The sequence below is a fragment of the Ochotona curzoniae genome, unplaced genomic scaffold, assembly GCF_017591425.1.
Source record: "Ochotona curzoniae isolate NIBS_2020 unplaced genomic scaffold, NIBS_Ocur_1.0 patch60, whole genome shotgun sequence".
NCBI classification, from domain to species: Eukaryota; Metazoa; Chordata; class Mammalia; order Lagomorpha; family Ochotonidae; genus Ochotona; species Ochotona curzoniae.
In genome coordinates this window covers 234,959-259,914 of record NW_024467040.1, presented here as the reverse complement: position 1 = coordinate 259,914, position 24,956 = coordinate 234,959, and the positions used below count along the sequence as shown (strand labels likewise).

General features: G+C 38.9%; 1 protein-coding gene across 6 annotated transcripts in view; it reads right to left on the bottom strand.

The window, feature by feature from the left end:
- Nucleotides 1-24,956, bottom strand: part of LOC121168137 (titin) — a 262,883-nt gene that overhangs the window by 215,731 nt on the left and 22,196 nt on the right. For 5 of the 6 annotated variants that reach the window (XM_040997939.1, XM_040997940.1, XM_040997942.1 and 2 more), the window contains 24 exons: nucleotides 24,332-24,474; nucleotides 23,206-23,411; nucleotides 22,459-22,692; nucleotides 22,105-22,349; nucleotides 21,109-21,365; nucleotides 20,834-20,998; nucleotides 20,580-20,748; nucleotides 18,780-20,473; nucleotides 18,368-18,649; nucleotides 17,726-17,992; nucleotides 17,363-17,635; nucleotides 16,986-17,249; nucleotides 16,635-16,895; nucleotides 14,544-14,804; nucleotides 13,800-14,063; nucleotides 13,452-13,712; nucleotides 13,075-13,335; nucleotides 12,429-12,689; nucleotides 11,837-11,978; nucleotides 11,583-11,748; nucleotides 10,165-10,396; nucleotides 8,610-8,894; nucleotides 8,259-8,384; nucleotides 3,109-3,297 (listed from right to left, as the gene is read on the bottom strand). In XM_040997939.1, the coding sequence (XP_040853873.1) occupies nucleotides 3,109-3,297; nucleotides 8,259-8,384; nucleotides 8,610-8,894; nucleotides 10,165-10,396; nucleotides 11,583-11,748; nucleotides 11,837-11,978; nucleotides 12,429-12,689; nucleotides 13,075-13,335; nucleotides 13,452-13,712; nucleotides 13,800-14,063; nucleotides 14,544-14,804; nucleotides 16,635-16,895; nucleotides 16,986-17,249; nucleotides 17,363-17,635; nucleotides 17,726-17,992; nucleotides 18,368-18,649; nucleotides 18,780-20,473; nucleotides 20,580-20,748; nucleotides 20,834-20,998; nucleotides 21,109-21,365; nucleotides 22,105-22,349; nucleotides 22,459-22,692; nucleotides 23,206-23,411; nucleotides 24,332-24,474 (6,908 nt within the window). Of the gene's footprint in view, nucleotides 1-1,745; nucleotides 2,121-3,108; nucleotides 3,298-8,258; nucleotides 8,385-8,609; nucleotides 8,895-10,164; nucleotides 10,397-11,582; nucleotides 11,749-11,836; nucleotides 11,979-12,428; nucleotides 12,690-13,074; nucleotides 13,336-13,451; nucleotides 13,713-13,799; nucleotides 14,064-14,543; nucleotides 14,805-16,634; nucleotides 16,896-16,985; nucleotides 17,250-17,362; nucleotides 17,636-17,725; nucleotides 17,993-18,367; nucleotides 18,650-18,779; nucleotides 20,474-20,579; nucleotides 20,749-20,833; nucleotides 20,999-21,108; nucleotides 21,366-22,104; nucleotides 22,350-22,458; nucleotides 22,693-23,205; nucleotides 23,412-24,331; nucleotides 24,475-24,956 lie in introns of all 6 variants that reach the window. The other variant, XM_040997941.1, reaches the window with a different exon arrangement.

Genomic DNA, 24,956 nt, shown 5'->3' with positions numbered 1-24,956 from the left:
GTAAGATTAGACCATTCCAGAATTGTGTCCCTCCAGAGTGGGCATCCAGCAAAAATAATGATCTTAGGAGAATACTCTACAACTTCAGGAAGGCCTGACATTGGGGGAAATGGCATCATTTATTAAGAAATGTCTAGAAAGTACTAATTTGGGTCCAGACAGAGCATTATTGTTTTCTGTAGCTTCCTTAAACCTGCTACGACTGTTTGTTATTGTCAAAACAACAAAATTCAGATTTCGGACAGTGTCAAACACAACTACAAACACTCAGGAAGTATTTGGTGAACAAACATTTTACAATTCTTTGGTACGCTTTCTAGGAGGCACATCTGGTAAAACTTGGGGGAAAAAAAACCCCATGAAATAAACCTTAACTCCTTAAACCCAGATTTAAAAGACAAACTTTTTGAATCTAGGTTAGAAATTTAAATTTTCATGATAAGTTTGACCAGTCACTTGGCTGTTTTTCATAGAACATTCATGACAGAGTGCTAAGCAGACATATTCCAATGAATATAGTCATTGTTTCAACCTGCATGGGAGAAAAGTTGCACAGAACAAAGGAGAAGAGATGAAGCAGGTCCTAGCCAACCATCAAACAGCAACCTTTTCTATACTTAGTAGTACCGATATCTTCTTTCCACAGTCATTGGGTATAGTGCATCAGTTGTTGATCCACCACCCGATATTACACAGAAAATTGAGTTTTCATTTTGAGACGGCTTCCCTGATATTTCTCTATCTTTATGAGTTCAGGTTATATCAATGGAGGATTCATTTTTCTAAAATACAGATGAACTAAGCAGTGTGACCATGCTTTATGGTTAGGTCCTGAAGAGGAAGGAGATTCTTTAGTGCTCTTCTCAGATACCTCTGTACTTTCTGAAATTTCTGAAAGGGATGTAGTAATGGCACAACTCTGCTTTTTGAATACCTGTAACTGGGTGGAGCTTTGAGTCACATTCTCAAAAACCTGCACTTTGTGTTCACACAGTCCTTGAGATGATTTAATTTCCATTGAGGGTATGTACTCTCTCCCTTAGTCAACGAAAAATATGCCACTGCATGGCACTTTGTAGACTCTCTCACATCTTACCCAGTAGTTTGCCTATTTAGAGCTTGCATTGCATGCTGGAGTGAAAAAAAAAAGTAAGACCCAAGCTTTGTCATATGGCTAGGTTAGTAGCATCAAGTGGCTTGAAAGATGAAGATGGAAGATGTCCTTGTCACTGTCACTCAGAAGCAGCATGCCCATTGCACAATGCTCTGGTATATCAAGATCACAGTGACCTGGCGATGAGTGACTGATAAGGCTTTCTGGTGGATGCCAGCCTCTTTCTGGAGCCACTACAGCTTTCCAGAGTGACATAATCTCAACCTCAGCCTCTCATTTTTATGCTATTTAGCACATTTCCCTCAATCATATACACTTCACACACACAAAATAGAGAAAATGGGTCACTTTGCAATGTAATGTTGTTTAAAAGTTAAAAATCAAACCAAATCTAAGCCAAGTGGGAGCTTCACAAAGTAATCGCTGGTTCTCTAGCATATAGAATATATACTTAGTTAGATGTAAAGTATATAGGTTAACTGACAATTGAAGGCCAGGGGCCACTTTATGGGTGTTATTCTATTAGTAAATTAGGAACAGACCACAGTTTGCATGAGACAAACAGCAAAGGCTCTCATTAGTAACAGTGGGACAGAGTTGTACTCAGTCCTTGAAGCAAGAAGGGCTTTACCTTTTGGAGTCACTGCGAGGGTAGCTGCACAAGTGGCTTCCCCAGCACTATTGGCTGCTTTGCAACAGTACTGCCCAGCATGCTCTGTGTAAGCATCAACTATAAGCATTAAAGCCATGCCTGTGGATTCCTCAAAATGGAAAACTAGGTTTTTGGTTGGTAGAATTGGCTTCTGGTTATGAAACCATCGAATTTCTGGCTTGGGAATTCCAGAAACCCTTGCGTGAAAACTGACTGTCTCCCCGCTGTGCACCCTGAGGCTTGAGAGAGGCTGGATGAAGATGGGCTTTTGGCCAAGGGATTCCTTCTGAAATGAAATTGCTGAAGAGACATGCCATTGGGAGTTTGATGTAACTTCTTCAAATTTGCTAAATCCTGAAAAGAAGCATGCCAATTTTTAATGTTTTACCCTACATTGAAACCACCATTCATTTTGGAGTTGCCTAGAGACGTATCACACATTTCATTGATGGCCTGGAATCCAGTTTAGTCAGAATGCCTTCTCATTTACGTCAGTACAGATTTGCAATCATGCAAGTTCACTTCCAATTCCCAGACAAGAAAAGTAAGATATAAATGGGCTTAAGAGCTTCATGACTTTGTTCATGAAGGCAGTATCGGAATGTAAAATGGGCTAGGTGTTGTTCTTTCTTCCTCTGATTGGAGAATCTAATTCTCTGTGTTATAATATACTTTAAATGTATTATTATGGACTGCCTAATTATAGCAAATTTAAATTAAGACAAAGGACAGGAAGCTTCTCTAAATCTTCACACATATATGTATGATATTCATTCAGCAAAATAACCTGGCAGTATAAAAATACTGCTTTTCAATCAAAATATCTCTTGCTATGAAGAATTCTGTTTGTTACAATGAAGAACCTCAGTTGTCACATATGTGAAACCACGTCAGGACTTGGCCCCAGGCACTCATTAAGTGATCGTGGATATATTTTTCATGAATGATGCTGAATGATGGAAGTCATCTGGCACTATCATAATTATACCCACAAAATAAATGGGAGGAATTAAAAAAAATCATTGTCTTCATCTTAGCCAAAAAAGAACACCATCTACCTAATTCTCTAGCATATTTTAATCCCTTTTGATTTATGCTGATCAGGAGGCAAAATAGCTGGCAGGGAGGTACTATAAACAGTATGGAAAAAAATGCAGAGCAAAACTAAAAAAGCCATGGCTTTAGATTGATAATGAAAGGGGGCAAATGAGACGTGAGAACACTGCATACAGTATGGGAATTATTAGTTGCACTAATAGCAAATGGTAGAGCTGATGATGATCTACATGAAGTGTTTAGTAATTGTTACATTTTGAGATTAGATCCGTGTGAAAGTCTTTACCTTCCAGTCTCAAGCTGGCTGTGCTTGACACTTGGCCAACCGCATTGCTAGCCACAAAGGTGTAAGTTCCCTCATCCTCGGGGTAGGCTTCAGCGATTTCCAGTTGGTAAGTGTCTTCAAATTGAGTCATTCTAAAGAATCGAGATGGCTTAATTTGCTTGTCTTTACTATACCAAGACACCTTTAGGTCTGCAGCAGAAAAAGAGAAAAAAAAAAGATATTGAAATAAAAAAGCAAGTGGATTTTTAAATGTACTTACAAACACAATGTTTATTAGTGAGTGAATCTCATATTTATCTTAAATGCATCATACTTTCTTTGCAGCTTGCTATAGCTGCTGTTATGTTATTTTCTTTTATAGAGAAAACTTCAGCTTATTCTTTTATTAAATTGGTGGTATCATTTAAAATAATAGGATTTCAGTTATAGCCAGCTCATGTCATTAGGTAGACACATGAATAAGATTTTGAGTCATGACAAAAAGATATTCCTGAGAAACAGTCATCAGGAAGAGTTCATTGTGGGACTTGAGTGGCTTTCTAGGACGGAAAATGACTTAATCTCCACTTCAGGTATGCAAAAGAGAGCTTAGGAGTCCAGTGCTCTATCAGGTTTAAACCAGACACTCCTCAATGTCAAACAAAACCATATCTGCTCTTTAATGACCAAAGAGTGGGAGTCAAGACATTTCATCATAGATTTACCTATAGCCCACTCACTGTGAAGATAACTTTTTTTAAATCTTGAGAGGCCTCATGCAATATACACATTCTAGATATATTTGACTTTTTTTTTCAAAGAACTTATAATAAGTTAAATATGTGTTTCCAAATATTAGGAAAATATCCATTCTCAATGATAAAATGTTATGACACTGACATAGATAATATGCATTTTAAATTTAATTAATGAATTGCCAGAATCAGATCCATTTTGCAGTCATTCTCAATAGCAGCCATGGGAATCTTCCAAATATCCAATTATTTAGCATTTGTTTGTATTGGGATCATTATTAGTGGATAAAGTTTACCCTTCTTTCCTTCTGAGTGGTTGTTTAGAATTTATTGGTTTTAGTATTAAAGAAACAAGTCTTTTTTTAGGTAACAGGGTAAGGAAGAAAATTTGCCATCCCTGTGAATTTAGAGGACTTGTTTAATCTCTTTCAGACTAAGACAAATTATAGGTGGAATACACATAACTTATGGACTTTTCATTGCATAAGTCTGTTGTGAGAATTTAATGACGTAACACACATTAAACCACAAGCACGAGTCAGGCATAAAAGCAGAGTGGTAGTCATTAGCAAATGTCTAATATCCGAGGGGTCAGCTTGTCTTTCACCAGAGGCCAGAATACAGGGCTCCCTTGCACTCCAGATTGCTGTACTTGGTCCCTAAATCTTTACCCAGCCTGCTGACTTTGCCCCCATTCTCACTCTGTCCATCTCCCTCTGGACTCCCCTTGGTGAACGTTCTGTCAATGCTACTTTAATAGCCTCTTCTTTGGTCCCTTTCTTCGAGACTCGGCCACATCTTTCCATTCCTCCTTTCCTTATCACAGTATTCTTTTATGTAACCCAATGGCTTAAAAAAGCCCCTTCTGTGTCTCCCCCATGAAAGCGAGATTCACTTCCAAATCCTAAACATAGAAAAGTGGGCACTTCAGGCTCTGATCTTTACTTCTTTCCTCTGTCTCAATAATGAGAGCAGTTTCCAAGCAGACTTGAGCCACACAAGCCTCCTGCACCTCAAGTGTTCTCAAACATGTATGTGTCTTTGTTCGTGTGCTCTCTCTGCCAGAAATGTCCCCATGTCGGGTAATCTTTATTCATCCATGCTCAGTTCATTTGTGTCTCTGGGAACACCGAGTGCACAGGCCTGTTACAGCACTTGGGATCTTGCTGTACAAATGCATCTCCTCACCACCGTGGTAACTCTTAACAAGCACAAGCCAAGTTAATGTACTTTGGGGATCTTGTGTAATGGCTGCATAGCAAGGGAGCAGTTACTCTCGGTAGGAAACAAAAGCAAAGATGAATAAATGGGCACTGGCCGTACATCACAACTAGAAAGTTATTTGCCACTTTGTTTTAGGTCTATCACATGTAAATCTGCAAACCAGACTAACTAATCCTCTGTGGACTAAACGCTATCAAGAAGCTAGCTTTATTATAGATTTCTAACTGCTTATTGGCCAGTAGGGGTCACCAGAGAACTGTAACAGACAGCATGGTCACTGTTCGGAAAGCCTTACTCCGTTACTCAGGACTGTTTCCTTCACAAAGCAGCTAAAACACAGGAATACCGATTTATAAGGTTTTATACTTTTTCTTCGGTTCATTGATGGCAAGGTTTGTTTTACTTTTCTAAGGCACTATTTGGTCACAGTAAGTTATATAAATATTTTCAATCCCAGGAAATGGAACTTACATGATTTGGTAAACTTTGGAAAGGACATTTTACTTAACATTGTTTCTTTCATATGGAAAATATAAACATGTTTACACGAGGGTGCCATCTCTATATGTCTTTAAATATTAACACACAAGAAGTTAGTGGTTCTATGAATGCATAAAGTCCATTCAAACATTTAACTACATCAGTTACACAGAAAAGCTAGAGAATTTTCCTCTTTCTACCCAAATTAGAGGCTTGTAAGCAAGTTTAAAATGTATTTTGTGAGGTCAGGGCTGTGGGTTAAGCTGTGCCCTGTGATGCTGACACATCTCACCAATTTGAGATTTGGCACTCCACTTCCCACCCAGCACTCTACTAATGCTCTGGTGAGGTAGTGAGAGATGGCTAACGGCGGGTGTCCCTGCACCTGTGTGGTGTGGCCAGATGAAGCTCCTGGCTCTTGGCTTCAGCCTGGCTCAGCCCCAGACATTGTGGCCATTTAAGCAGTAAACCAATGGATGCAAGATTTCACTTTCTCTCAATCGTTCTCTCTGTCCCTGCCTCTACAACCCTGCTTTTCCAATAAATCTTTAAATATTTATATATAAGGCAACATTTTAAAGGCAGATAAATGACTTATAAGCAAAAAATTAATATGAAATTATATAAAAATACAATGTTAAGGCTAGTATTTTTAGTTTGAATAACATATATTCATACATATGAAAAATCCAGCATTTCATCAAATGGATACATTTTTCAGTGTATCTCTAGTGAGTCTGATTTTAAAGCAACATATATTACGTTATTACTGTATTAGTACTCAGTTGATATTTATTAGTGTTTCTCAAACAATATGTCCCAAAGACACAAAGTCAATGATATTTAACCATGTTATTCATGCAATATTAGACTTTGGTGTTTATATAATTCCATTCTATAGATGTAGGACAATGAATGCATTGGCTACCAGTCATAAGTGATTAATATGTTATATACTACATTTTTGCTCATAAAATTGGAAACTATAATGACAAAATACAGTTATATTAATTATAACAGCATTTACATTTGCTTCAAAAGAAGAATCTATTTAGATTTATGACATCATCCATGTTATAGATAATGCTGTATGATACTGGGATATTCTTGGGTCTGATGCAGTAACCTAGTGGCTAAACTCTTATCTTGCTTGTGGGTGTTGGTTAATGTCCTGGCTGCTCCACTTTCCTTCCAGCTCCCTGCTTGTGGCCTGGGAAAGCAGTCAAGGACGGCCCAAAGCTTGGGGACCCTGCACCCATGTGGGAAATCCGGAAGAAACTCCTGGCTCCTGGCTTTGGATCGGCTCAGCTCCAGCCACTGTGGCCACTTGGGGAATGAGCCAGTGGATGGAAAATCTTTCTCTCTGCCTCTCCTTCTCTCAGTATATCTGACTTTCCAATGAAAATAGACAAATTTAAAAAGAAAAGAAAGCTGTACATTCCTTTGGCAGCAATATCCTAGGTGGTCCCAAAGGAGGGGCTTCATGGTCAATGAAGCTGGATTTGACCCTTGACTCCAGTTAATGACCTTAGACAAATAGATGACTTTTCAGGATCTTTCATTCTCTTTTAATGAAATCTTACACTAACATCTGTAGGTCCATCTGGTTTCCACATCACTATCTTTTATTCAAGAGGAGGGATCATTAGTTCGGAAGAGTAAACGACAGACTAGTTGGGTTAGGAAAGGAGCTCCAGCTGCTGGCAAGGTAGACAAGTGGGATACCAACTCCTAGGACAAGCATGAGAAGCCAACAGAACTTATGGAAAGTTCTGGGAGAGACCTGATCAGATAACAATAAAAATTGGCTTGACATATTCCTCATCTATGGCCTTACTTCAAAGGTAAGACTTCTGGGATGAGAAGAGGAAGCCGGCTCTGACAAGAAGTGCTAGCAGCTACCTCTGCCAGAGAGATAAGCTCTGTACTACCCACTGACATGGGTTAGCGGATAATCATCTTAAATGCTTAGTATAGCCATCTAACAGTTACTAATTTATCCAGCCACAAGTTAGTTATTGAGTACCTAGTACATACGAGGGGCAAGTAGGACATGAATCCAGCCATGCTTTCACGGGTTGTGTTCTAGTGCTGCTTTTTCTCAGGTACAAGGTGCTAGGTACTCAAAATTCCCTTTCTCATAAAATACACGTTTTAATATTGTACTCAAAGACAATTAACGAGAACTGGAGAAATCATATTTGCTTATGGTCACACATTGGAGGCAAGACTGAAATCCTGCTTCTTTGACCATAACCCCTCTGTTTTTGACTTTTAAAGGAGAATATTGCTTTCCAAAGAAAAACACTATTCTTACAGCATTTTTGACAGACTAAACAACGTCATTAATACTCTCCTTTTGAAACATGTAGATGCTATTATAATGAATAACAATTATAGCTTTGCTCACTATTATTTCTCAATCAATATATAAAATGCAGCTACGATAAAAGGAAATATGACACTTTTGAAGATTGTTGAAAACAGTGATGATTTTTTAAAATCGTAATTAAAAGTTACCATTTTGAGGATATGAAGCAATAGTGTTAACACTAATCTACTTAAGAAATCCAAGTAATTCCTCTGCTAAATTTTCATTCATTTTCAAATTATTGCAAAAGATGCTGGGGACAGGGACGAGGGGACAGCAATTTGCTCCCCACGTTGTTCTTTGCAAATATTAGCAATGGCGCGTTCTGGTCATAAACATACCTGTTCCAGAAACTTTGCATTGAAAACGGGCTGGCCGTCCTTCAGAAGTAGCTGTGTCCTGAAGTGGGGTGATGATAGCAGGAGGAAAAACTGGCATTTCCTGATCCGGAGAGACAATTTCAGGAACTAAAGAAAGAGACCACAGGATATGTCATGACTGAGTCACCACACACATCTACAGAAGGAAGTATGTGCAACCACCTTCATTTATTTTACACTCCAGCACTTTCAAAGTAGGAGAGCAAATTACTTTTATGAGCTCAAAAAATGTATTTTCAAGTACATTGAGCAGGCACACAGGTTGGCTGCTTGGGTTTTTATTTTTAGATGGAAGCAGTGAGGCATCCCTACCTTCCACTGAAAGTGAAGCTGAGGTAGTGGCAACTCCGTAGTCATTTTTGGCCTCACATGTATAGACGGCTGCATCCTCTGGGAAGGCTTCAATTAGCAAAAGTGTGTACTCTTGCCCATCGTGAAGAAATTTGCACTTGAAGCCCGTGGAAAGCAGCTGCTCTTCCTTGTACCAGGAAATTTTTGGTTGTGGCCTGCCAGATATCACAGCACAGAAGCGGGCAGGCTTGCCAGACTGCACAGTAACAGGCTGGAGCTCCTGTAGAACTTGGGGTGGTTCCGGAGCTAGAAAGAAATGACAACAAACAGTCCATGACAAAAGTGTAAAAACTCACAAGGCACACACTAAAGAAGTTGCCAGGTGGTTATGAATCCAAAAGCCAAACTTTAGAACAGTGTTATCTACGTTTGCCTCAGATCGTTACACATTCTTTGTGCTGAGAAGGAAGAAAACATTTGGAAATCTCTCCCTAAGAAGAAGGAATTGCTTCAGAAGGATCTTTTTGATATTACAGGTGGTACTGAGAGTATGGAGTTCCCCTACGTAACATCATCATCCTGATTCCTGATTGGGGTAGGGTGAAGCAATGAATATCAACCATTGCTCCAGAACCACTTCCAGCTGTTTTCAGAAGTCCTTTGATCAAATCACACACTGAGAAGGCTCAACTCATCCTGGTTGTTTTGTTTTCCAAGTACTTGTGTCTTTGTCAAAGTCATCGCATCTTATACGGGTGCAAGTGAAATGCAATCAACAAGCACTGAATAAATGAAAATTTCAAATCTAGTTAAACACAGTTCGGTAGGATTCACAACATTCAAGTTTTATGTTATGCCAATTCAAGAATATTGTTACTATTGGAATGAGCAAAGGGATGTGATGACCCTTAGTGTACCTGAGTCTGTCTCTGGGGCATTTGTTTCAGAGACATGGCTCAGGTAAGGACAGGGATGGAGGATCCATTTTTGCCCATGTGTCCAAGTTACAGTCAGATGTAAACTACTTATATATTCAGCTCTAGAGTGTTGTATAAGGAAAGCAGAAGTTTAATGGTGCTCCCTGAGGATGGCTACAAAGCTCAAGAGTGCTTGGTACCATGTGAATTCCTCCCCCAAAGTAAGGGTTGCTTGCCTCACAGCTCTGGGTAGAGAGGACCTAGCTGGGAGGTAGGATATTGCTTTTGACCCACTAGGATCTTCAGAGTCTCAAAGAGGATTTCTGTATTTTCCCAGGCACTGTGTACAACAGGCTGGCAATGCTTTCATCTTTGGTAGTCCTTTAGCATTTATGCACATAGGATGGAAAACACAGAATTAAATAGTTGAATATTCTATCTGGAAACTAATTTGGGGCATAGTACAACTGGCATGAAATATATGTTCAAATAGTGTTGATCAACTAAATGAGGATCTGGCCATTGGAGGCGTTCTGGAAACAGCAACTCAGTAGTTCTTTTACCAGCTCGCCAATCATTTCCACAAGGGCAGTGTATCACTTCAGCGGGAGGATTATTCCAGATGAATGTGCAAAATGTTAAAGTCTCTACCAACATACCATTGACATAGAGAGTGACAGAACTTCTGTTTCTTCCAGCCACAAATGTATATTCGCCTGCATCACTGTGTCTTGTCTCAGAAATAAACATCCGGTGGATTCTTCTCTCTACGACATATTGGTAGCGTTCTTGAACTTGGAAATTGATCTCAATGCCATCTTTATACCAGTGGGCATCTACATCATCTTCATTGACCTCAAACTCAACCATAGCCCGTTGCTTCTCAATAACCTGTTGGCAAAATAACATAACAACAAAACAAAACAACACAACAATTAAGGCTCTGGTTTTCTCTCAGCTAATCCAATTTTTAAAGCTCTTTGAAGAACATGCAAAACCTATAGATTAGGGCATAATAAATTTGCTGATAACATTCCAAAATTTTCTGCCTATTCATAGACAAATGATATTCAAACTTCTTTCATAAAACAGGCTTATATTTGCACTAAAGAGCAAGACTCCCCAAAGGGACACTAATTTGCTGTTTAAATGTTTCTTGATTAATGATGGCAGAAATAACTGCATCTTACATATGGAGGCTTTAAATTATTTATGGAGCTCTTTTAGGTTGCTATTAAATTTGGCATTATGTAGTTAAAAACAACTTTGTGGGCTAGAGAAGATGTTTAAGTGGGAAAATTGAAATACAGAAATGGGAAATAATGGCTGGAAGAGATATCTAGCTTAGCTGATTTCTTGATAAATGCCTTTTTCTTTCTTTTCTTTTCTTTCTTTCTTCTTTTTTTTTTGCTATGATTTAAGGCCTCTAAAGGGTGATTTTTCTTTGACTTATAGGCAAGATGAGAAAACTATTCAAATGGTGTTTCTTGACACATTCCACCAATTTTATTCTTCAAGAAGACTGGCATACATGCTCTTCAAATGTAGTAGAGAACAAAGGTGTTTGCTCAGCTTTCCTGGTAGGAAGCCAACGCTAATTCCAGACTGGCCTTCCTCTTATCCTCACAGGAAATGTTCTCAGCCATGAAGTCCCTGCACACTCCTGTCTCTCCACGGACAGAGGCCTTCTGAGAGTGCCATCTTATTCTAAACATCTTTAATGCTAACTGTATCACAATTCAAACTTTCATTCTCTTTCTAGTTTTTTTTTTTTTTAGTTATTTATTTTTGGGCTGGGGATGCTTGGCAAGTAGCCATGTATTAGATAGTGAAAGTTCTGCATTTGCTTTGATGAAAGTATTCTAACAGCTGCTATGGACACACACTTATTCCTTAAGTGAGTGGAAACTGTGACTAAACTGATGTCAGCAGAAAAGTCTCTGCCAGCACAGATGAGCTGATTTAATCCCTTAAACAAATGTGTGGTTAGAAAATGTGAAAGTCAGTAATCAAAACATTAAACTGTGGATTCCAGCCCAGTGATGATTTCTCAAAACATTCAGCACGTAGACCCTACCTGAACCTCCTTTTTAATACTTCGGATTCGAACATCTCTGCCCTCTACAAACAGGTTAGCACTCGACATGTTTCCGCCTGCCACCACTGTGTACTTTCCCGCGTCAGACATTCGTGTGGATGGAATTAGAAGGCGGTGAACGTATTTCTCCTTTTGGATCTTTATTCTGTGGGTGATATAGAAATAGGAGTTTAATGTATGATGACCTAAAAGAAATGGATAGTCTGGAATACAGCAAGCTAAGCACAACAGACCTGTCTGCAATTTGCAGTTCTTGGCCATCTTTCATCCACTGGACAGTGATGTCAGGTTCAGAAACTTCACATTCAAACATAGCCCGCTTCTTCTCAAGGACTTTAATGTCCTTAATGTGCTTCCTGAATTCTATGTGACGAGCTACAAGACAACATATAAAAAATTAACTGTGTGATTGATATACAACTTGTATGTAAACACATTAGTTTCAAACACAGAAATCAATTGTTCTCATTGCATTTAGACTTGCTCAACACTCACCATAGTTTTGTAATGCTTTTTTTTTGCTTAAGACAAACTACATATCGTTAGTCATCTCTAAAAACTTGATCTTGTCTCCTCTGAGACTTAGGCAACTGCCAATTCACGTCTCTATAAATGTTTATAATCATTCAGATAAATTCAATAAAGTAACATAGGTCCCATGTGGTTTTTTTCATGTAGCATAAAATTTTCCAAGGTTAATCCATATTGTATCATGTATTAGTACTTTTTAATTGTGGAAGAATATCTCATTGTATGGACATGCCTCATTTCATTTATCTACCCATCAGTGATGCACCGGTTTGTAGGGCATTCATGAAATCCTACCTTCCACATGTAGAGTGGCTGTAGATGTCGCTGTTCCGGCCACAAAGGTGTAGTCAGCAGCATCCCCAAAGTGCACGTTCCTGATGTTCAGTGAGTGTGTGAGCTTTTTGGTTCTCATTTGGCACCTGTCAGTTGATTTAATTTCCACTCCATTCTTCAACCATTTGTAAGAGATGCCTTCATAGTTCACTGTCACCTCAAATGTAATGGTGTCCTTCTCTTCAGCATTGATGTCCTTCAACATGGATGTAATCATGATTGCTACAGAGAGACATAGGGAAAGCATGTGAAGGAATTCCATGTCAGCAAGGGGTGGGCTCTAACGAGTACAGGAAAAAAAAGCTGAAACTAATTTAGTAGTAGTATTTGATGTGATTGCAGTTTGGAGATACGAGCTTTTAGAACACATTTTTTCATGTGTCTCTCAGCAGGATGATATCAACAAGGACAGGAGCAGAGGGATCAGCTGCTATATGCTACAGCCACCTCCTCTGTAACCTTTCAAGTCTCATTCAGATGGAGATGCCTGTGACTAATTCAACATGAACATTGGTAGATATTTCAGCCAAGGGGTTTTGAGTGGACTAAATGGACAAGAAGCAAAATGTGTAATGTGAAATAACTAAATCTATTTTCTTTTACTTACGAGTCACTGTGAGGGTGGCGCTGACTTGGTCATTGCCACAGACAAATGTGTATTCTGCTGAGTCCTCTGTGCTGGTGTTCATGATGATCAGCTGGTGGAGTTTTCCTTGCACCACTATCTTGAACTTTTCACTCATCTCAATTTCCACACCATTTTTTAGCCACATGGAAGGGACATTGAAGTGAGACACCTCACATTCAAAAGAAGCGGTCTTGGTCTCAGGCACTTCAATACTTTTCATCGTTTTTGTAATGTGCAATGCTTAGGAAAATCAGAGAGCATCTCAGTTAAAATCTTTAATTTTTAAAACTAGATTAGAAATAAAACAGATGTGTGAATGCCTGGGGGTTGCCCAGGAGAGGCTGCTTAATACTTACTCTCCACAAACAATTTTGCCTTGCACTCCAGTTGCCCCACTACTGCCGTGTATTCCCCAGCATCCGAGGGAGCAATGTTCTGCAGCATCAGTTTGTGGACCTTCCTTTCTGAGATCAGTCTGTGTTTATCACTTGGCTTAATCTCCACATTCTTATGGAACCATTTTACTGGAACCGTGTCATGGGAAACACTGACTTCAAAGGCAACGGTGGTATTCTCCAAGGCAGTCACATCCTTTGGTTTTTTAATGATCTTGACAGCTAATGAGGCAAGTTATAACAATTCAGTGATACGGATCCTTAACGGTAAGCGTGAATTTGCTATTGCTAAAGTCTAAGTCAACTTACTCTCAACATGCAGTCTGGCACTGGCTCCTAGTCTTCCCAGTTTGAAGCCGTACACAGACTCATCCACAATGGCACAGTTTTTAATTCTCAGAGTGTAAACTGTTCCTTTGACTGAGATATCATACTTGTCATTGGATTTCAGCACAACTCCATTTTTGATCCACTGGACACCTTTGACATCAGGGTGTGTGAGCTCGACACTGAAGACGGCATCCTGTGTCTCGGTCACTGTGAGATTCTTCAGAGTCTTCTTAATTTTGACAGCTGAAGACAAAGTTATAGTACGTTATGTAGAAAATGTAGATGACATTATTAAGGACAAGTCATCCTCAACAAGATCATTGTCCAGTCACAATGCAAAAGAATGGTTAGCAAACAGTTATGTAGTATAACTGCTTTTAAAGATACTTTGAAACTATACAGGGAAATCGGGAATCAGTTTTGATAAATTTTAAAACTTGATGGGATAAATGTTGCTTGGTTATATACTAATAGTTTAGTAGCCTGAGTGGAGAAGAGTGAACAAGGAATGAAGAATCTGAGGGGCTGACTGGCTGCTACACAGAACAAGAGAATTGGTTTCACAGAAACATACCAGCTCTCTCTGAGCTGGTGGTGTGCAGCTCAGAGAGTGGAGAGATTTATAGACTGTGTGAAAGTAAACTGATGACATTCAAAATGGATATACCACTTTAAACCACTTGACTTTTAAAATGGTAACAATGGTAAGTCTGTAACACTGACCTTCAACTTTGAGTTTGGCAGAGGTTTTAGAGGTGGCCACCTTGTAGGTATATTCTCCAATGTCATCCAACTTGGCGGCAGCAATGATGAGCCTCCTTTGGTGGCCATCAGACTCACTTCTGATATTGTTACTCAGTGGCAAATGTTTTCCATCCTTAAACCATTCACCTTCAGAATCTGGATTGGCAACTTCACATTCAAACACAGCTTCCTGGGATTCAGCCACAGTCTGATCTGTGAGTGGCTTAGAGATGGCCCCTCCTTTGGAATAAGAGAAGCACATGTGTTAAGCTTTTCAAAAATAATTACACAAGAAATTTTTGTATAATTCAATATGCATTAAATGCAAAACTATTATTTTGAACATAGGTAAGTGTCTAGTTGGGTTATCTTTACCCATATGAAGAAAGCACCATAGAAATTCCTTATTACAAAAATGCATGACTGATAACCACAGAAAAGACTGGAGTTAGGAAAAAATTGCAAAAGGAGCGTAACTGTTCAGGTAATCAGGAATAGCACATAACATTAAATGAGAGGATTTCTGATTTAATTCCTTTTTCAGAAGCATTTTCTTTGTTCTTTTAAGTAGTGTTTTATGTGGACATGTTTAATACTTTATTGGTAAGAATTTTCTAAAACTCTATGGGATTAGATATACATATATACAAAAAAATCACTATGTTCACAAACATTTTTTTGTGAAGTATTCTACCTTTATTCCCATTATCCATTATCAGAAATAATTACTGGTAAGTTGCTTATCTGTCTATCACTCTTTAAGTTTTGAATTATTCAAGAGGGAAAATGGAATTTTTGTGTTCTGGGTTTCTCACAGTGTCTGGCTTAAATTAGGTATTTGGCAAATGTTGGGTAAAATCACAATGGGGCTCATAATTCCTTGCTTTCACACATTGGAAAACATGTAATTCATACTAAATTGATCAAATTGCAGAACTTAAATTTGACAATCATTTTCATTGTCAAATCTCTGAGAAAATGCAATAAGGTAATCAACTGTGGTAACTTTCATTCCAAGTGGGACACACCATTACTACTGACTTACTTATACATTAAATAGCATGGACAGCACAGCTGAACCTGAAAGCCAGACCTCTATTTTTTATTTTATTTTTTTGTTTGTTTTTTCTTTTTTTTTATTGTTATTAACATTGTATTATGTGATACAGTTTTATAGGCACTGGGGATTCCCCCCACCCCTCCTACAACCCTTCCCCCCATAGTGGATTCCTCCACCTTCCTGCATAACCACAGTTCAAGTTCAGTTGAGGTTCCTTCATTGCAAGCATATACCTAGCATAAAGTCCAGCATCTTATTGTCCAGATAAGTTCAGTGAAGACCTCTATTTTTTAAATACTAAAATGTAAGGTTGCAAACTAACTAGTTGTGACGTCTAGCTTTCCATTGATAATTGGTTTGTAATTATCTGGTTATTCATTTCAAAACTAAAAACTCCTGCTGAGTGAGAATGGTCATTCCTCTACTTTGTGTCATACTCCTTCCCCTAAAATGCACTAATACAGTAAGTTGTATTTAAAAGTATTTAACTGCTTCCTCAAAAAAAGTATGAAAGAAAGTTAAGAAATAAAGTTTGAAGAAGCAAAAGTGCTTTAAAAAGATAAAGATATTTAGAGTAGACAAGTTTAAATATATATCCATTCAGTAAACATTTATTGATCATTCATTTGTGTAGCATATTAGAAAATATAAAGAATAAGTTTCAGATTACTGTAGACCATACTCTGGAGGAAAGAGCAAATAGGGAATAACACAGGCTTATCATAAAGGTCATGAAACAGGCACCCAAATTATGGGCTTAGGTAAAAGGAGTTTCTACATGAATGGGGAGATTAAGGAAGACCCTTTGGGGAGGACATTTGAGGAGGGTCTGGAAGAATGGTTGGAATTTAGGGTGATGGGGATAGTGTTGAGTGCACTGCTTCCTTAGAGATCAGCATAAGCAGAGGCATCGAAGTGGTAAGCTGATGGGAATGTATGGGGAAAGGGACAACAACTTCTGAATGGAAAGAACCTCTCCATCCAGGAATTTAGGTCACAGATGCACCAACCTGCCACGGTAAGTTTTCCAGATGTCATATTTTCTCCAGCATAAAATGTATATTCCCCTTCGTCATCTTTCATCATATTTAAAACTGTCAGCTTATATATTTTCCCATGGGCTTCAATTTTGTATTTAGAACTGGGTTTTATCTCCTTGTCCTTGAAATTCCACACAACATCAATTCCTGAGTGGGACAGCTCAACCTCCAAGACCACATTTTGAGTTTCTGTACAGGTAAGGTCATGAAGACCTCTGATAATCTTAATTTCTGTGGAGGGGGAGAAAAAACAAACATTATTGTTACCCTGGGAAATTACAATGTTCAAAAGGACACATGCATAGATGGAATAATACTTACTTTCTACTGAAAGGTTACAGCTGGTTTCAACTCTGCCAACCATGAGCTTGTAAGGGCCTTCATCTGAAGCATGGGTTCGGTTAATCACCAGTCTCTGCTTCGTGCCTTTGACAATGGCATGCACGCGGTCATCAGGCTTGATTTGTTCATCGTTTAAGTACCATTTTACAGAAGTCACATCGGGCACTGAGACCTTGCATTCAAGCACAGCTTTGGTGCCCTCAATCACATTAACATCTTTTAGAGGTGTTATCACATCAACACCTACAAACACAGACATGCAAGAATTATGAATACAGATTTTTAACATGTCTGCTCATGAAAAACCTTTCTGTCATTTGAGAGAGTAAATAGAACACTGTGTAAGTAACACTCACTATAGACAGAGACACGTCCAGTGGTGGAGAGCCCCAGGGCTGGAATAGTGAATGAGTAATTCCCAGCATCTTCCTTAGTCATGTCTTCAATGAGAAGCATGTGGGAGTGTTTGTCTATTACAATGTGAACCCTATCACCAGACTGCACTTCTTGGCCATCTTTCATCCAGACTCCTTCCACATTTTCCAAGGAGACTTTAACCTCAAGCTGGACAATGTCACCTTCACAGACTTTTTGATCACTGAGTCCTTGTAAAATAGTGATGGGACGGGCTGTAAAACACAGAACAAAAGGTTATGACCACTTTTGTCAATAAGCTACAGAAATGGTCACTTCAGGCTGATAAGAATGGGAAGACATACGTTTCATCTTGAGTTTGCAGGTGGTCTTTTTCCCATCAGCAACAAAGCTGTATTCTCCCTGGTCCTCTTTGGTTACATCTTTGACCGTGAGGTTCTGACGTCCACGGCGAGAGGTAATTGTGTATTTGCCATTGGATTTAAGCTCCACACCATTATGATACCATTTGCCTTCTATGTTTTCAGGGGATATAATACATTCCAGTTCTCCTGAAAATGATTCTGGAACTTCTATGTCCTCAAGTTCTTTCACAAACTCTACAACTGCACCTGAAGTATAAGAAAAGGAAAAATTACTTTCTCTGGAGATTCATGTATCCAGTCTTAGGATCAAGGCAATACATTGAATTCCTCTTACATCCCTCAATATTCACCTGCAGTTAACTGAGGAACAAACTGTCAATAAATATGAGTTATTTCAATTTCAAATTATTTTTGAAATTCTAGCTATGTTTTTATAAAGATTTTAAAAAAATGTTGTTCCTTTACAATACAAATGGCCCATATCAGTGATTAGGAATATAAATTTTTGATTTTTTTCCTTAAAGTCTCATTCCCAAACAATTCCCTTTATGAAATGAAAGTGGCATCTCTACTTTTATACTGATGTTGACTTTACATTATCAATGAAAGTGGATTTGTTACCTTCAACAATCAGTTTAGCTGTTGTTTTGACATTTTCATCTTCCACGAGTACACAGCTGTAGTCTTCAGCATCAGATGTGTCGATGGTCAGCACAGAGAGGAAGTGAACCTTTCTGTCAGAGTGCATTCTGTATTTGTCTCCTTGATGAATCTCCACACCATCTTTGTACCATTTCACTTTGACGAATGGCTCTGAAGTTTCACATTCAAAAGTTGCCATGGTGTCTTTTTCCTTAGCCACAACATCTTGTAATTCTTGTGTGAAATTAATCAATTGCTTGGCTACAAGAAATGAACATTGTATTAAATGTTGTTCACCATTTGAGTAACGGGAAAGAGCAACAAAAAGAAACATGAGTGGATATTCATAGATGCCCAGAGATAGGTCTATCTTGTGAAAGATTTTGATTACCTTGGACAAGTAAGAAGGCATGACTGGAGGTTTCCCCAGCTACGTTGAAGGCCTTCACCATGATGCTGGCAGAGTCCTCAGCAGTCACATCTCTTATGACAAGTTCACACACATTGTCTTCAGGCCAGTACCAGTAGATTCGGTCAGAGCGTTCAATTTTTACACCATTTTTGTACCATTCACATTCAGGATCTGGTTTCCCTACAACTCTGACACGGAAGTGTGCATCAGACCCTTGGCCCACTGTCTGGCTTTGGATTCTTTCAAAGATTTTGGGAGCTTCCATACTAGGACTTAGTTCAATTCTATCAGGTTTAAAAGTTGGAATAGTTATTTTGCCTTCCTCGGCAAGGGCTTTCTTTTCCTCTTCGGTTAACTCTTTGGTCCAGTGCAGAAGTTCATCTTTTGTCTTCTTTAGGAGTTCTTCGTAAGACTCATCCTTCTTCCGAGACTTAAGCTCCACGGCAGTGATGGCTTCGTAATAACCTTCTTCTGTTCTGCGCTTGAATTTACTGCGTAACTCTTCAGACTCCTCAGATACTTTTTCATGAGTAATTCTCTCAGCTCTTTTCAATTTCACTACTTCTTTGGTCTCAGAGATGTCAACAGGTCTGTCTACTTTTTGTACTTCAAACTGAAGTTTTCCTGATTCATGCACGTGAAACTCAGGCTTTGGTTCAGGGGCTCGCCTGAGGACAGATCTAAAATCTTCCCTCTGTTGAATCTCAAGCTTCACTTTGTGTTCTATTACACCCTCGGGGTTTTCGGCAGTGATCTTGACTTCACCTGTGTCATATGATTTGCAGTCCACGATGTCCAGATAATGAATGCCATCATAACGAACTCTGAACCTTTTGCTTTTGCGGATGAGCTGTCCGTTAAGGTACCAGTTGAGTTTGGGCTGAGGATAGCCTGTTACTCGGCAGCGGAATCTAGCAGTCTCTCCTTCAAGGACTCTCACTGGCTCTGGGAACAAGACAATGTCTGGCTTTTGTTTTTCTTTTTGATCTGTGGTTACACCTGTCAGTGCACCTTCATGGGCCATTCTCTCTAATTCTTCAATTCTCTGTAAGCCTTTCTTTCCCTCAGGCAATTGAGATTCTTCCACAAGACTTTTCTCATCTTTAACAATAAGGGTGGCAGAAGTATGATCTGTTCCATATTTGTTAGTGGCTCTACAAGTAATGATACCGCTGTCCCTAGAATATGCAACTCCAAAGTCAAGGCTGCAATATCCAAATTCATTGATCATACGGAGCCTGTTGGCTGCCTCAAGTGGCTTTCCATCATGGAGCCATTCTACCACCATCGTAGGATCACCGATTGGTGTCAGTCTGCATTCAAAGTGGGCAGGCCCAATGCGTTTCAGTCTTAAGGAACTGAGTTTTTTCTTGAAAAATGGCTTCTGTTGTTTCTCTTTGTCATAGAGGTCACCCTCTTCCCATTGTTCTTGACCGTATCGCAAATGGAGTGGCTCCAGTTCTGGGGCTGCAATCTCCTTGGCTTTATATGTTCCTCGTGGAATGATGAGCTTTCTCTCTGGTTCAGGTTCTGCAAACTCAACTTCAACATTAACTTTGCATCGTGTAGTGTCTCTGCCAGCCTTATTAATAGCAGTGGCAGTATACCAGGCTGAATCTTGGCTGACGGTGGAGTCGATTTTAAGAGCAGCTTCTCCCTTAGTTCCTTCAATTCTAAAAAACATAGTAGAGGGATAAAAATCAATATTGAAATACATTGCTTTCTTAGATAACAGGTTTGTATAGAAAGCTTAGTTTTACTATTTCCAAAGAAGCTTACCTGATTTTTGGATATTTATGTGGCATAATGATGTCACTATTTTTCAACCACACAATGTCAGGATTGGGATTACCCGTTGCTCTGACTTTCATTTCAAGCCGGGCACCTTCCTTGACATTGACATTTTTCAGTTTTTCCACAAACACTGGTTTTACCTGATGTTCCACGGCTGAGAAAAAAAAAGTCACGGTTTAGAGTGCAGTGATGTAAGTACCAAATCCCAAGTGATAAAGTCATTTGTTTATTTATTTTACCTTCCACAGTTAAAGTCACTGAAATTGTAGATTTGCCAGCCCTATTTTGGGCAACCACAGTCCATTCCCCAGAATCACTGGGTGTGGCAGGGACAATAATCAGCGACTGAGTACCATCTTCTTTAATGACTATTTTATGAGTGTAGTCATTGACGATTTGCTGGCCTATCAGAAAACAAGTGAAAAAGTAGATTTAAAACATATTTAAGAAACACTGGACATACCCATAAATTTTTTTTTAATTGAATGATTCAAGAACAAAACCTTATAATTACCATTATGAAACCAGAAGGTTTCCGGCATAGGTCTACCCACAACCTTTAAATCAAATCTGGCACTCTGCCCCTCCAGACATTTGAAAGAAGTGGGTTTTAACACAAAAACAGGCTTGTATAGTCTCTCGAGTTGTGACTCATCGGTCTCCTCCAGCCTGCGTCCAGGGGACATTCGTGCAGGGGACATCCGGGCAGGAGACATCCGGGCAGGAGACATGCGTATGGGAGACCTGCTCACAGAACGTGGGGAAACAGATCTGGAAAAGAGGGGCAAGCCAGAGATTTCTATGAAGTGTAAAAAAATCCAACCAACCTCTCTCCCTCTCTCTTATTCACCAATACAACTTCCAAATGTACTCCTCATTGGTACCAGAAGGCAACTCAAGCTGAGATCCACAAAAATATATTTTTATTGCCGTCAAAGCTGTATTTTCCTCATATTCTCAATCTGGTTGGTAGTCACTCAACACACCCAAGTCCTAAGGCTCAAAATCTTGGAGCAATACTAGCTGCCTTATCCTCCCTCCTCATTTGGATTGAACTAGCCAGTTTCTTTATTCAACTAAGAAAACATCTCAAATGTGAAAACATTCACAGGTAATTATATTTTTTAAGCATGAGAGATGGAAAACACAAAAATCATATTAGGAAACAAAATAAAACAAAATCCTGTCACACACTGCATCTGCACTGGCCAAACTAAAGCAAATACTTTAGCTTCTTAGATCTTCAGTGATCCAATTTTCCACACACTGACAGCAGCCCCTCAATTGCAGGGTTGTTACATAAACTAAGGAAAATGAATGATATGTTACACTAATGAAGGCTCTTTGCCAGGAAGAATAACTCAGCAATTCTTAGGATGGCCAAAGGTGAGTCTCCTTGCTTTTTCAGTCTCTAACTATTTCTCCCCATAGAACAGTAACTTGGTACTGGGATAGTTGAGGTTTTGAAATAATGTAAACATGAAACAGCCTGGATTATTACTAGCTTTACCTGATTCTGCTCACTGGCTCTGGTGTGGGTATGTAAGTCGGCGCTCCCAAAGGTGCAGCAGGCTCCACATACAGCTTCCCTGAGCAGATTGCATTTCCTTTCACATTGCTGGCAAACGCAGTGTAGATTCCTTCATCTTCCGGAAGGACAACAGGTATACGCAGGCTGGCTCTGCCATCTGGTAGAAATTCCATTTGGTATCTCTCTCCAGGTTTGATACGCTTGCCGTCTTTGTACCATGCAATCTATAAACAATACCATGGTATGTGAATGAAATCTAGATGAATTAGCTCTGTTGTAACTTGCTTGTTTCTCCACTGTGGTATGGAGCTGTGACAAATGCTCATTGCTTACCTTGGGCAATGGATATCCAGACATTTTGCAATGAAACGTGACACCCATGCCCTCGAGTATCCTGTAGTTCTTGAGTCTTATTTCAAATCCTGATTCAACAGCTTCAGACTCGGAAATGTCCATTGCCATCTTTTCTTCTCCATCTTCTTCAAGAAGTTCTTCTAAGGTAGTCTTTATTATTCTATATTCAATTTCTTTAATGAGTCTCTCCTCAAAGGAAGAAATATGGAATTCCTATGCAGTAAAAATTACAGTTTGTTAAAAAGATATTGCTAGAAATTCTTTAAGACTGCCTATGAATTTCTGAACTAAGGACTAGATGTTGTTTTAGATTAAGAGACGAGTGCTGTGGTTGTTTGGAATTTACAGTCACCTTTGCCAATGAAAAGTTTTGTTACCTTGGGCAAAATGTTCTTCTAAGAGGAAGCCTCTGCTTGAGATGTTCAACACACAGAAAAGGCTATTGGCAATCATGAACTTGGCTATGCTGACAGATTCGCCTTCTCCTAAACATTACATACAGTCCTATTTCTAAAGTCACATTTTGCTGTGTATGTAAAATACTTCTTTCCTCCTATCACAGATGTCAAATGTCATAAATATTAAGGAAAGCTGTCCGTAGTGAAGTTAGACCTTCTAGCATTCGTCCAACTCTCATCCTATCATTTGAGAATGAAAACATCAAACACCCTGGGAGGAAAGTATAATTTATATAATGTCTTATTTAGTCATTTTACTTATGCCCACCTGGTCTTCAACAAAAGTTCTAACCATGACGGTGTCTTTGGCCATCTTCTTTCTAATTAAGGCTTGTTCTTTTTCATACTCTTTTTCATACTCAGAGTATAAAAATCCAGGTGCCATCTCTCCAACTTTGGGTTCTTGAACAAATGCAGTCATTTGTGTCTGGTAAAGCATTTCTTGCTGGGACTTCATCAGTAACTCATAATCAGCTAAGAGTTAAGAAGACAAGTGATTTCTTAATCTCCTTATTATAAGTAATTCATGCCACTATTCACTCAGGCAAGCCCCAGACTAGGGAAAAGCTGATTTTATAAACCCTAAATTTTTCAAATTTCTATTATCAAAGTGCTCAATAAATATTCATTAGTTTGAACTTCAAAACTAACTCCAACTAGCCACCACTATTGTACAAAAACTTTCCTATCAGCAGCAAGTCCCTCGGGATCTACTCTAGAGGTCTTGCTAATTTAATGTGTGTGTGGCTTTCAGCCTTTTTTTTTTTTCAAACTTTCCTCAGTCTTATGTGCATGATCTATTAAATGAGGATGATAGCCCAACTTTCTCTCATGTTGTACAGATCAAATGAGACAGGACATGGGATGGTACTTTAAATGTAAACAGTTAGTAGGTAAAAGTGATCCATGGATACATTTTTTTGGCATGAATGCTACTGAATTGTTTTCTGAATCATGAAACATGAAAAATCTGATTTATAGCTTGCATTTAAAATATTGGAGACCAGTAACACTGAGTGTGGTGCCTTCCAGGGCAGGGGGTTACTACCTGCTTGAAGCGAGGTACACAGTCTCAGCTCCCCACTGTCTGTGTTCTGTTTCCCTTATCACCTTCCCGAACTGGGAGGGCAACTGGAATTAGGATCCCTACATCGTCTCAGCGATAGGCAGGTGCCATCCATCACCAAACAGAAACTATTTCCAACGTTTCAGGAGGTAAGCATCAGCAATACATGCTCTATAGACATTTCCTATAGAGCCAAAGCCAAAAGACATGGACCAAGCATCACCCCTGGGATACCATAATAATTCTTTGAGCCAACTCTGGCCTCATGTGCTTCCCTGAATTGCAGGTCCTATCATACATCTAAGAAGTGACTTAGAGCTGTACTTACCTTCCTCCAGTAAGGAAGCAGAGGCAGAGGTTTCTCCGTGCTTGTTACGTATAACAATAGTGTATTCTCCAGCATCATCAGCGAAAGTCATAGAAATCACCAGTCTACACTCACCAGTTTGTTTGTTGTAACTCACTTTGTATCTTTATGGAAATAAGCAAAAAAATCATTTATGAGAAACATAAAAGAATTATACATTTTTAGTGTGAATGGATCTGTGAAATAAAGTCCTAAATATATAATAACTCAACTTTGCCATAGAATGTGAGATTGCTGAACATTTAGGGATGAACTTGAAGGAGGACCAAAGAAATTAAAATTGCTCAGTTAAAATAATGTTCATATATTCTTTAAAACAAAAAATTGGATACAAAACTGCTAGAGTCACACAAATGGAAATAAGTGGCACTCATGCTTATGTTGCCAAATAGTGAAATTGTTTAAACAAAAAATACTTTGTTTCATATGTACTTGAAGATCAAATTAATGATCAAAAAATGAAATCCTTTGTCAGAACTTTGGTACCTCATATTTCTCTCTAAGATATGACCTTGACATTACAAAATACTTATTTCAAAGGCAGAATGCAGGAAAAAAAAAAGAATTCAAAGAGAGAAAGAAGAGG